Source organism: Suricata suricatta, chromosome 12, assembly GCF_006229205.1.
Source record: "Suricata suricatta isolate VVHF042 chromosome 12, meerkat_22Aug2017_6uvM2_HiC, whole genome shotgun sequence".
Taxonomy (NCBI): domain Eukaryota; kingdom Metazoa; phylum Chordata; class Mammalia; order Carnivora; family Herpestidae; genus Suricata; species Suricata suricatta.
In genome coordinates, this window is record NC_043711.1 from 2,390,657 (window position 1) to 2,401,750 (window position 11,094).

General features: G+C 59.4%; 2 protein-coding genes and 1 long non-coding RNA gene across 3 annotated transcripts in view; 1 reads left to right on the top strand and 2 right to left on the bottom strand.

The window, feature by feature from the left end:
• The window catches only part of MFSD12 (major facilitator superfamily domain containing 12), a gene marked incomplete at its 3' end in the record, with an annotated part of 6,877 nt that extends 6,775 nt beyond the window's left edge, over positions 1-102 (bottom strand). Inside the window, exon 1 of the mRNA XM_029916418.1 lies at positions 4-102. The remainder of the gene's footprint in view (positions 1-3) is intronic.
• Positions 103-2,304: 2,202 nt separating this feature from the next.
• Positions 2,305-7,370, bottom strand: LOC115274850. The gene is made up of 4 exons (XR_003901286.1): positions 6,930-7,370; positions 5,487-5,614; positions 3,569-3,679; positions 2,305-2,929 (listed from the first exon to the last, which is right to left on the bottom strand). It is a non-coding gene; the product is annotated as an uncharacterized LOC115274850 (long non-coding RNA).
• Positions 7,371-7,807: 437 nt separating this feature from the next.
• The window catches only part of HMG20B (high mobility group 20B), a 4,998-nt gene continuing 1,711 nt past the window's right edge, over positions 7,808-11,094 (top strand). Inside the window, exons 1-7 of the mRNA XM_029918339.1 lie at positions 7,808-7,863; positions 8,146-8,201; positions 8,549-8,657; positions 9,178-9,381; positions 9,985-10,105; positions 10,422-10,468; positions 10,708-10,780. Coding sequence (XP_029774199.1) covers positions 8,164-8,201; positions 8,549-8,657; positions 9,178-9,381; positions 9,985-10,105; positions 10,422-10,468; positions 10,708-10,780 — 592 coding nt within the window. The 5' untranslated portion in view covers positions 7,808-7,863; positions 8,146-8,163. The remainder of the gene's footprint in view (positions 7,864-8,145; positions 8,202-8,548; positions 8,658-9,177; positions 9,382-9,984; positions 10,106-10,421; positions 10,469-10,707; positions 10,781-11,094) is intronic.

Consider the following 11,094-nt stretch of genomic DNA (forward strand, 5'->3'; position numbering starts at 1 on the left):
CCGCCGGGCGGTCGGGCGCGCGGCAGACGCCCCGCGGTCCCCGCGCCGCCGCCCAAGTCCGCCCCGCGGAGAGTGCCTGCGGCCGCCAAGCCCCGAGCCCAAAATTAAGGCCTGGGCGGGGCGGGGCGACGGATACTGGCGGCCGCCTTCACCAATCGGGGCCGCGCGCAGGGGCCCGGAAGCCAATAACCAGAAGGAGGGGCGTGGTCTCGGGGCTAGTTCGGCCTCCATGCCCGGCGCCGACCGGGTGAGAAGGTCCTAGCGCCGGACGGTTCGCCTTCGGGTTCCAGGGACCCCCACGGACATTGGCGGCGACACAGGAGCGCCCAGACCCAGGCTCCTGCCTTCAGGCCCGCGCCACCCTAGCCTGCCCGCAGCTTTACGAGGCCTACTGTGTGGGCCGGAGGGGGTGGGCTGGCGCGCGAGGGGTGGGCTGGGGGCGCAGGGGATGGGAGAAAATTCTGAGTCTGAGCTCGCCCCTCCTCGGGTCCGGTGACTTCCCGGCCCCGGAGAGACCCAGTCGGACGAGGAGAGGACGCATTAGTTCTAATTAATTAGTTATTAAGGATAATAATGGGGATACTCATCCTAATAACACCAGCTGGTATTTAACGAGCGCCGGCTGTGCCAAATGGCCCACGTGGCTTTTCTCACCCAAGCCTGGAGGGAAGCCCCCTTCACACGCCAGGAACAGGCCCGGGGAGCGGAGAGGCCTTGCCGGGGGCGCATGGGACCCGTGCCTGCGAGGCCGGTGCTCGCAACCCCTCCCCACCTTCCTCCAAGGGTCCTCCCACGACTGGGTCACCACCCACACGAGCGGTTTCAAGTTCCCCCAAGCGTTGGGTGCGGGCTTGCCCCCACGCCTCCAGGCCGCCTCCAGCAGCGGTTAAACAGCTGTCCTCTGGGGCCAGAAAGCCCACTCCCTCCTGGCTGTTCCAGCCTTTAGCTTGGGGAAGTCTCAGTCTCCCCAGCTCTGGAATGGGTGTGCTGCCGTGAAAAGTGATATGGGGGAGGGGCGCCGGGGTGGCCCAGTCCAGTAAGCTTCAGCTCAGGTCATGATCTCCCAGTGTATGGGTTCAAGCCCAGCTTCAGGCTCTGTGCTAACAGCTCAAAGCCTCGGCCCCGATGCGATTCTGTCTCCCTGGGAGGGGTCCCGGCAGAGAGAGGTAGACACAGGCACAATCTGAAGCGGGCTCCCGGCTGAGCTGTCAGCATGGGAGGGAGGGGCTCGAACCTTCAAGCCCTGAAATCACAACCTGAGCGGCTGAAGTCCTAGGCTTACACCCAGGCGTCCCTAAAAAAAAAATAAAATGTTACAGATATAGAGGGCCCCGCAAGCTGAGTGGGTAGAGGGTGTGACTCTTGATCTCAGGGTCATGAGCTGAGCTGGGCGTAGTGGTTACTTAAAACATTTTTTTAAAGTGATATCATTGTTAGCCCCTAGCCTCCGAAAGTGTACTTGCCGCCCCTTCCTCCCCGTCCTTATACAGGACTCTGGGCTGCCCCGCATCGGAACTGTGATATCCCTCCCCCTCCCCCCTCCCCACTGCAGCTGGGACCCCACTGAACTCTGATCCCCATGAAGGCAGGGACCGGATCAGTGTCAGCCGCTGCGTTGTCTCCAGTAATGCCTGACACATAATAGGAGCACAAGAAATATCTGTCCACAGGGCGCACAGGGGCTCAGCGTCCAACTTCGGCCCAGGTCATGATCTCATAGTTCGTGGGTCGAGCCCTGCGTCTGGGTCTGTGCTGACAGCTCAGAGCCTGGAGCCTGCTTCCAATTTTGTGTCTCCCTCCCTCTCTGCCCCTCCCCTGCTTGTTCTCTCTCTCTCTCAAAAATAAATAAATAAAACTTAAAAAAAGAAAAGAAATACCTGTCCAATGATTGGTGGGCATGCGTCGGCAGAGATTCAGAAGCGCTCAGAAACTGGGAAATAGGCCAGACCCACTGGAGCCCGCTGACTCGGGCGGCCACAGGGGGTCCCTGCCCAGACCTCCCCCCCACTGCTGCAGACCACGCCACCGTACCCACAGTTTTAGGAAAAGGAGCCTGGGAAATGGGTTTGGATGGGGCCATGGGGACTTAAGAGATAACTGAGCAGGGAGAGGGAGATAAGACGCCACCGCCTTAGAGGAGATAAACCGATAAGGAGAGACAAGAATCTGAATTCTTTCCTTCCTGCGGGCCACGCTCCCTTTCTGTTTCTGGGGCGGGAGGGATGAAAGACGACTTGAAGAAATTCTTACTTCATCTTTACAGGACTTTTCAAAACACTTGCCCAAGCTTTTAAAATATTTGTTAAGTTTTGATGTATTTAATCTCTCCCCCAACCCAAGATGGGGGGGTTGGGCTCGAACTCACCATCAAGTGATCAAGAGTCTCTAGCTGGAGGGCCTGAGCCCGCCAGCCCCCTCCCCTCCATCCCTCCATCGGGATCGTGTACTTCTTGCCTGTGTTTTACCGGGAAAACAGACGGCAGTCCTTGCCAGAGGGCACACGGTTCACCCGAGGCAGATTCAGGATCCCAACTGGGCTCCGCATGATCCCCACATCTTCGAGTTCTTTATTCACGGGCCCCGGGAGGACCCACCTGAAGACACCCTGCCAGCCTCCGCGCGGGTCAGGAGCCCACAGGAACCTCCCAGCAGCCCTTGTGGCAGACACACCACGGAGAGCTGGGGCGGGAGTGGGGGGTTATCAGAAGGCCCAACAAACGTCTGGGTTTTCCTCCAAGAGGGGCGAGCCAAGACTTCCCGGCCTGGACTCCGTGGGGGGAGACAAGGAGGCTGACCGGCAGGGAGCCGCCCCAGAGCGGCCCATTCACTCCTTCATTGGTTCCTTCATTCATTCAGGGGCTCATTCACTCAGCGGGTCTGGCCTCATTTTGAGCAATGCTGGAGCCCCAAAGACTCTGGCGTCCCTGGTCTGAAGAGGGGACAGAGCCAGACTCTCCGTGGTCAGTGCTGGGTCAGGAAGCAGGTAGAGGGCACACATCCCCCCGCCCCCCACCTAAGAGCAGGGGTCGATTTGTGGGGAAGATCAGAGAAGGTCCAGGAGGGTGGAGTGCCCTGCCCTCAGGATGGGAGAGAGACAAACTTGGGGTCAGGAAAGATCCAGCCCGGCTTTGATGTCCCCGAGCGCCCCCAGCTGCTCCCCAGCCGCTGCTGGAAATCGGATGTCCGGGTGGCCCCAGTGGGAAGTGGGGTTTGCTTTGATCTTCCCTCAGACCCAGCCCGGAGGACTGGGAGTAGGGGCGGGAGAGGCGAGGGGGAGGAAGGAGGTGGACGGAAGTCGGGGGGAGTCTCCTAGACACTGGGAAACAGCTAGGAACTTCCCTCGATCCCAGGGTGGCTTTGGGGGGCCCAGGCAGCCTCAGGCAAGCCCCGAGCCTCAGTTTCCCTTTTTGTAATGGGCCTGACAGTAGCGCTGCTGAAGAGGGGGCACCAGATCATGCTTTGAGGGAGGGGGAGCTGTCCTGTGCCTGCAGACTCCAGGCCCCGCCAAGTTGGTGCAACCAAAAGTGTTTCTAGGCATCGCCCAGTGTCCCCTGGGGGGCTCACTTACCCTCGGTGGCAACCGCTCACTGCTCTTGAAAACTCTCTGCAACAGAGGTCTGAAGCTGAATGGCCAAAACCAGCCAACGCTTTCAGGAACACTGATCAGCTGGGCCGGGTTCTGAGGAGAACATTGGATAAACTCATTAAACCTTTACAAAGACCTGCTGAGGGTAGACTCGGTTCTCCCTCTTCTCAGAGGGGCAGACTGAGGCTCAGGGTGTGTAAGTTGCTCAAGTCACACGTGAAGGGCTCAGGGCCGCCTCCCTGAGCGTCCGCCCGAGGGTCCAGCAGCAGCTGAGGGGTGCCGGGTCCCCAGGCCACGCCCCTTCTTCCCGGCGGCTGTGACCTGCGTGTCCTCAGCCCTTCCTCGCCCTTCACACCCACCCCCTGTGTTAAATTTGTCTCTAAAAAAGCCCTGAGGAGGGCTGGGATGTCCTGAGAGAGCGCGAACCACCTTCTTGATTTTTCCGGGTCTTCCCACGGGCCCCAGAGAGCAGCCAGGGCTGTCACAGCGTCAGGCGAGGCTGTCACAGCGTCAGGCCACCATTGCAAACAAGAGGCGGCCTCCCGTTTGTGCAGAAACATACACATGTGCGCGGCGTGCGGTGCTTGGCACTGTGCTTCCCCCACAAGCCCAAGTTAATGGGTGTGAGTCCTAGCTCCCCAGGACCTTGGAGCCTGATGTGGACACGGGGTCATCGCAGACGTGGCGTTCAGATGACGTCGCACCAGCATAGTCCAGTATTGACGCACTGAAGAGGGAAATCCGGACACAGACACACGGGGAGAGGCCAAGTGACAATGAAGGCAGAGAGATCAGGGTGGCGCCTGATAAGCCAGGGACCCCCAGGAGCTGAGAGACCTCGGGGCAGGCTCCCTCAGGGCATGAGAAGGAACCAGATCTGATCGAGTCCTTGACATTGGACTTCTAGGCCCCAGAAAGGTGAGGTGATACGTTAGCGGTAGTTTAAGGCCCCGGCTTGTGGAGCTTTGCTGGTTCGAGCCCTAGAAAACAAAAACGTTCGCTCTGTGTGTGTGTGTGTGTGTGTGTGTGCGTGCGTGCGTGCGTGCGTGTGCAGGCGTGTGTGTGCGTGTGCTCAGGAAAAGTCTTAGTAAGAAGTGAAATAAGCTGACAATGGGGAATGTACACAGACTTCACTTTCGTACAAGTGGAATGGATTTCTGCATCATTTGCATCATCAGGTTAGTTTCAAAAACAAAGTTGAAGCGTCCTTAATGGATATCATATTTCCAGGTCTGCCAATTGGGATTCTATTCCTGGCTTCCAATGATGCAAATTTCCCAATGAAAGGTAGAAATGGACGCAAAGAAACGAAAGCACAAAACTTAGGACTTCAGACAGCTATGGTTGTTCCCTGAGAACTAGGAATTCAGAGACCTTAATGTTGCTAAGAAAAAGCAAGCGGGGCGCGCCTGGCTGGCTCTGTCGCTGGAGCGTGTGATCTGGGGTCGTGAGTTCAAGCCCCATGTTGGGTGTGGAGGCTGCCCAAAGAAGAAAAAGCGATTTATAATTTTGGGGCTGAAAGGATCTGCTTTTGAATACGTGCATGAAGGATGTAAAGTCAAATAGAAGAAATGCTGCTAATCGTCTACGTCGCCTGTTCGGGGGTGTGGGTGCTTATGGATCGCATGAAATGGACTGAATCCACGGCAGTCTGGACTGAAGACGCTGTTCTATTTTTCTAGAACACGTCCACGCCACGAGATGTTTTTCTCGATGCCAGGGAGCTGCAAACTGCTTTCAAAATCGACCTTTCTTTTCGATGTACAGGTAGACCCCCTGAATTCTCCAAGTGGTACCTTGGGAGTGGGAAGACAGTTTCTAAGGCAACGCCTGCCAATCAAGCCAAAGGGGCGGGACTTGGAGGGCGGGACTTCCCCGCCTGCCAGCGTGGACTTCTCACCTGGATTGTTTTTAACCGGGCGAGCGGAGAGAGGCAAGGGCGACCCACGAAGCACCAGCAGGGCTGGATGGAATCTGGGTCTGTCAAGATTCCAGGGCACGCTCGTCTTCCTCAACCCTCGGCTGCCTCTTAGGAAAACAGGTTTACCGACATTTAATTCACATGCCAGATAATGCATCCATTGAAAGTGTGCAATTCCGTAGTTTTTAGTATGTTTATAGCTATGCAACCAGCACCCAGGTCTAATTTTAGAACATTTTGATCACGCGCGAAGAAACTCCGTGCCCGTTAGCAGTCTCTCGCCCTCCCCCCCCCCCCGCCCCCATTCCCGGCCCGGGGCAACTACTCACTTCCTGTCTCTGTGGATTTGCCCAGTCTGGGCATTTCGTCTGAATGGAACCACACACTTGTGGTCTTTTGTGACTGGCATCTTTCACTGGGCATCGTGTTTTCAAAGTTCACCCTTGTCCTAGCGTGAATCAGCAATTTATTCCTTTTTGTGGCAACTCATATTCTGTTAAAGGGACCGCATTTTGTCTATCGATTCATTAATTGATGGGCATTTGGGTTGTTTCTACTTTTCAGCTGCTGCGAACACGCGTGTATACGTTTCTGTGTGGACGTGTGTTTTCGACGCTCGTGGGTGGATCCCTAAGAATAGGACTTCCGGATTGCAAGGGAACTGCTGTATTCACGCCAGCCCAGAGGGGCAGGTGCTAGCTGTTAGAAGTGTTAGAAACCACGTGACCTTAAAAGACCCACTGAGGCCAAGTCACCCAATAGCAGTTTCAACTGCCCCCAGAAATGTTAAGTCTTAAAGCTTCAGTCAGGAATTTTCTCATAAGCACCGAGTAGGTAATTTGTCTCCGGGGCCTTCTCCACCTCAAAGAAAAGAGAGCATCCGCATAATAAGACCCCCTGCTTAGAGAAAGGGACCTTGCATGTTACAATCCTTTCTTTTGCTAAGAACTTCCTTGCCCTGCCCCCTCCCATATAAGCCCTCCATTTTGTACAGCTGTTTGGAGTTCCCCTCTGCTTGCTAGATGGGGTGCTGCCCCATTCACGAGTCCCTTAATGAAGCCAATTAGATCTTCAGATTCATTCAGTTAAATGTTTGTTCTTTAGAGGCGCCCGGGGGGTTCAGTCGTAGAGCGTGTGACTCTTGATCTCCAGGTGGTGAGTTCGAGCCCCACATTGGGGGGCAGGATAGAGCTTACTTAGATAAATAAAGCTTTAAACATTTTCTTTTGTTTTGTTCTTTATCAGAGGAAACAACCACACGTGGAGAGACAATAAGACAGGGTGTACGGAGGAAATCTCATTAAGAAGGTGACATTTTAGCAAAGACCTGAAGGAGATCACTCAGTGAGGCAGGCAGATAACCTGGAGGAAGGGCACACCAGTGCAAAGGCCCGGAGGTGGGAATGAGCGAAACGGACATACCTGCGTTTGAGGAGCATCAAGGAGGTGGACGGAGGAGAGCGATGGGGGCAGGGAGGTGATGTGAGCAAAATGTGTGAGATCTAATAGGACGTGGGGCACAACCAGTCACCCCAGCTGTCATCCTGGGAGCAAGGCAGTCCCAGGCAGACCGTAAGACCACGCTGCCACTGGGGTCCCCAAAATCCCAGAGCAGAGCCTCCTGCCCCTCCATCTTAACGAGGTTCTTGCAGCCTTCCGGTCCCAGCCTCCTGGTCCTAAACATCGTGCAAGGTCCCCACTGCACAGAAGGGAAAGCCGAGCCCCCGGGAGGTAGGAAGAGCAGCCCCTTCTGGCTCAGGGCTGGACGAAGCACAGCGGGACTGCGGCGGCTCTAAGTTCAGTGAGTGGAAAGCTAATTTGCCCGCCAGGTTTGCAAGACCCTAAGAACAGGTCCCACCTAGTCCTGAGGCAGTGAGCTGCCAGGAAGGACCTTAACTCTTTCCCTAGCAACCTGCCGCTATCTCCATGACAACTAGGGAGGGGCCCGATCTGGCCCAGCAGGTCCCGGGATCCCGCAGGGGCGGGGAGTCTCGCCTTCACCGGGAGAGGAGGAACCCGAGCCGCACCTACTAGCCCTTTAAGGGGCTCCGCCCGGCAAGACCTCAAAGCGCCCAGATTGGCCCCGAGAGCGTCCGAGCGCAGCCGAACTTGACGCACCCGCCAGCAGCCTTCCCTCTCCACCTCCCACGCGGCTCAGCGGCTACCCCAGCCAATCGCAGACCGGCGCGCCAACCCTCATCTGCATGGTCACACCCCAAGGAAAGACTGCACCCAATCCGACAACTCGAAGAGGCCGTATTAGCATGCCTGGGGCGGGGCGAGCGGTGGGGGCGGGCTCGGGGCGGTTGGTTGGACCGTCGCAGCAGCGGAGAGGTCCGGGAAAGTTTCTTTGGAGGTGAAAACAGCCGCGGAACTCGGGGCCCTGCGAGGGGGTCGGGGCGCGGGGCTCCTGGGATCGGGGAGAGGCCCCTCCCGGACTGGAGGACGGTGGGCCCGGGCCTTCCGGGGAACTATCGCCCAACAAAGGATCCCCGGGGCGCCCGCCCTCCAGGGCCTCCCCGCCCCTGGATCCGGCCCCCCCACAAACGCCCCGGGCCCGGCGTTCCGGGGGTCTTCTCCCCCAGGCCACTGTCGGCGGTTCGGGCGTCCCTCACTCGGCCACACGTCTGCCTTCCAGGTGGGGCCGGGAGCGGCCATGTCCCACGGCTCCAAGCAGCCCGGCGCGGCCGCCGCGTGAGTGCGACATCCCCTCCCCCAGCCCACTCGAGGCTGCAGCCCAGCCCCCGCCCGCACTGTCGGAACTCCTGGACCCCTGCCTCCCAGGGTCTTCACTCCCCCCAAACACACACCCGGGCAATACCTACCCCTAGGGTCCCGCCAGTCACTTCCCCCACCACTGCCACTCCCTGGCCCACCCTCTCCCAGGGGTCCCTGCCGCCCCTCTTGTGTTCCTGCCCCGTCCCGCGCGAAAAATGACCCCATCGGACCCCTGTCCCCTGGACTCAGGCCCCCTCAATGCCAGCTCCGCGGTTGGGAGTGGAGGTGAGGGTGGGGGTGACCCTGGCGTCCCGTGGCTCCAGGCCGGCGGGGGGCAAGGCTCCCGGACAGCATGGGGGCTTCGTGGTGGCTGTCAAGCAAGAGCGCGGCGAGGGCCCCCGGGCCGGCGAGAAGGGGTCCCACGAAGAGGAGGTGAGAGTCCCTGCACTGTGGTGGGGGAGACCCTGGGTCGCGCCCACAGCCTGGAGGCTCCACCCCGAACCAGATTTGAATTCGCTGTGGCTCCGCCCACAGGCCAGATTTTCCTCCCGGAGCGGAGACCCGGTCCCTTGCCCCATGCCACGCCCCAAAGGGAATCCTTAGTCCCTTGTCCGGGCCCTGCCCATTGCCCAATGCAGCTCCGCCCACTGCCCTGTGGGATGCACCTTCCCATGGTCCTATGGGCCTCTGCTCCATCACAGAAGCCACGCCCAGGCCAGAGACCACACCCACAGGCCCGCCCCATCCCTGGGCTGAACCCAGTAGCAAATGCACGTGCCCAGGACCTCCGATTCTTCACCCTGTCCCGCGTACCCCGAACCCTACCCCCCCAATCCTGACCCTTCACCAGACCATATCTCCAAGGCCCTCGTCCCTGGATAGGTCCCGCCCCGCCCACTAGCTCTGGCTCAGCCCTCTGGGCCCCTCCAAACGGTGCGGTGCGATTCTGCAGCCGGTGAAGAAGCGCGGGTGGCCCAAGGGCAAGAAGCGGAAGAAGATACTGCCAAATGGGCCCAAGGCCCCAGTCACCGGCTACGTGCGCTTCCTGAATGAGCGGCGCGAGCAGATCCGCACCCGCCACCCGGATCTGCCCTTTCCCGAGATCACCAAGATGCTGGGTGCCGAGTGGAGCAAGCTGCAGCCTGCGGAGAAGCAGGTGGGGACTCAGGGGGGCGGCGGAAAGGGCTGGCCCAGGACCACCGACCTTAATCCCGACCCACTGGACACTGCTGAAGCCACATCCCCCACAGGACAGACTGCGGGGGGGCCTTTGCTTCCGCCTGAGATCTGACCACCCTTGAGCTCTCCCCCCAGCACGCCGAAGCCAGGAGGGGAGGGTGGCAAGAGGGTGGCAAGAAGCAACTTAAAGTTAATCTGGATGCGTCTAGCGAAGCAGGGGTGGGGGCTGGAGTCTTACGTGATACCTTCCGATTGTCACATCTTGGCAATCAACTGAAAATTGCAACAACATCACAGGAACAAAAAACCCTGCTGGTTTGCACCCTCGCAGTGGGACTCTGACGAGCAGATGGGCGCGGGGGGCAGTCCGCCCACGGATGGGAGCCTGGTCCGGCAGCGGGCAGGGGCTGATAAGGGCGGGATTTGGGGGGGCGGGAGGTCCCTGAGCAGCAGGCCGAGGAGCCGGGTTTTGCCTAGAAGGGCAGGCAGTAGGGAGCTATGGGCGGGTTGGGCATGGTGAGCTGTGATGGAGAAGGGATGTGCCCCTGCGCCGCGCCAAGCCTTCCACCGCCCCCACCAGCGGTACCTGGACGAGGCTGAGCGGGAGAAACAGCAGTACATGAAGGAGCTGCGCGCGTACCAGCAGTCCGAAGCCTACAAGATGTGCACGGAGAAGATTCAGGAAAAGAAGATCAAGAAAGGTGGGAAGGGACCCAGCCCCCCAGGCAGCTGGGTCCAGGCTCTGAGCAGGTGACCCGGGCAGACCGACCCGCCCTCCATGGGACTCACAGTCCCATGAAGACGAGGGACCCCTAACCAGACAGCTGTGAGTGAACAGGGCCGCCGATGCAGACATGGGGGCACACGGACCCTGCGGGGCCTAGGCAGGAGCCGGTCCCAGGACGAATGGGCGGAAGGGTATTCCAGGCAGGGGGAAGGGCACTTGCAAAGCAATGTGCGGGGTCGGGGGTCGGAAGAGACCTGCCGGGCTGACCTGCCTCCTCCCTCCCTCACTAGAAGACTCGGGCTCTGGGCTCATGAACACCCTCTTAAATGGACACAAGGTAAGTGCTCCTCCCCCAAGGACAGTGCCTGGGTGAGCCAGAACCAACTCTCACCGGGGGAAGCGAGTGCCCCTCCTCCAGGCTACGTGCGGAGGTGGGGCAGCCACATCCTGGGAATGTTGTTAAAAAGGACCTCGACCCAGATGGCCGGAGAAATCCCTCCAAGCTTGAGGGACTTCCCAGAGGGGTTTTGGCTGTCCTCCCCTCCCCGAAATCGTCACTTTGTCCTGTCATCCCAGGGTGGGGAGTGTGATGGCTTCTCCACCTTCGACGTCCCCATCTTCACTGAAGAGTTCTTGGACCAAAACAAAGGTGAGCACCGACCAGGGCCTCTTGAGGAAGCGGGTGTTGGGAGAGTGGGTGGGCCCAGGCGGGAGGTAGCAGCTGGAGGGAATTTACCTCTCCTGAGCCGAGCCGCCCGGCACCCGCGCCCCCCACCCCCGGAAGCCGAGGCGTGGGACTGAGGGCAGAGCGGTGACAGACGGCTTGGCAGGGGGACGCAGCTAAGGCAAAGGCCCGGCAGGGGGAAGGGACGTAGCGCCAGGCTCTGATCCGGCTCCCCCACGCCGCAGCGCGCGAGGCAGAGCTGCGGCGCCTGCGCAAGATGAACGTGGCCTTCGAGGAGC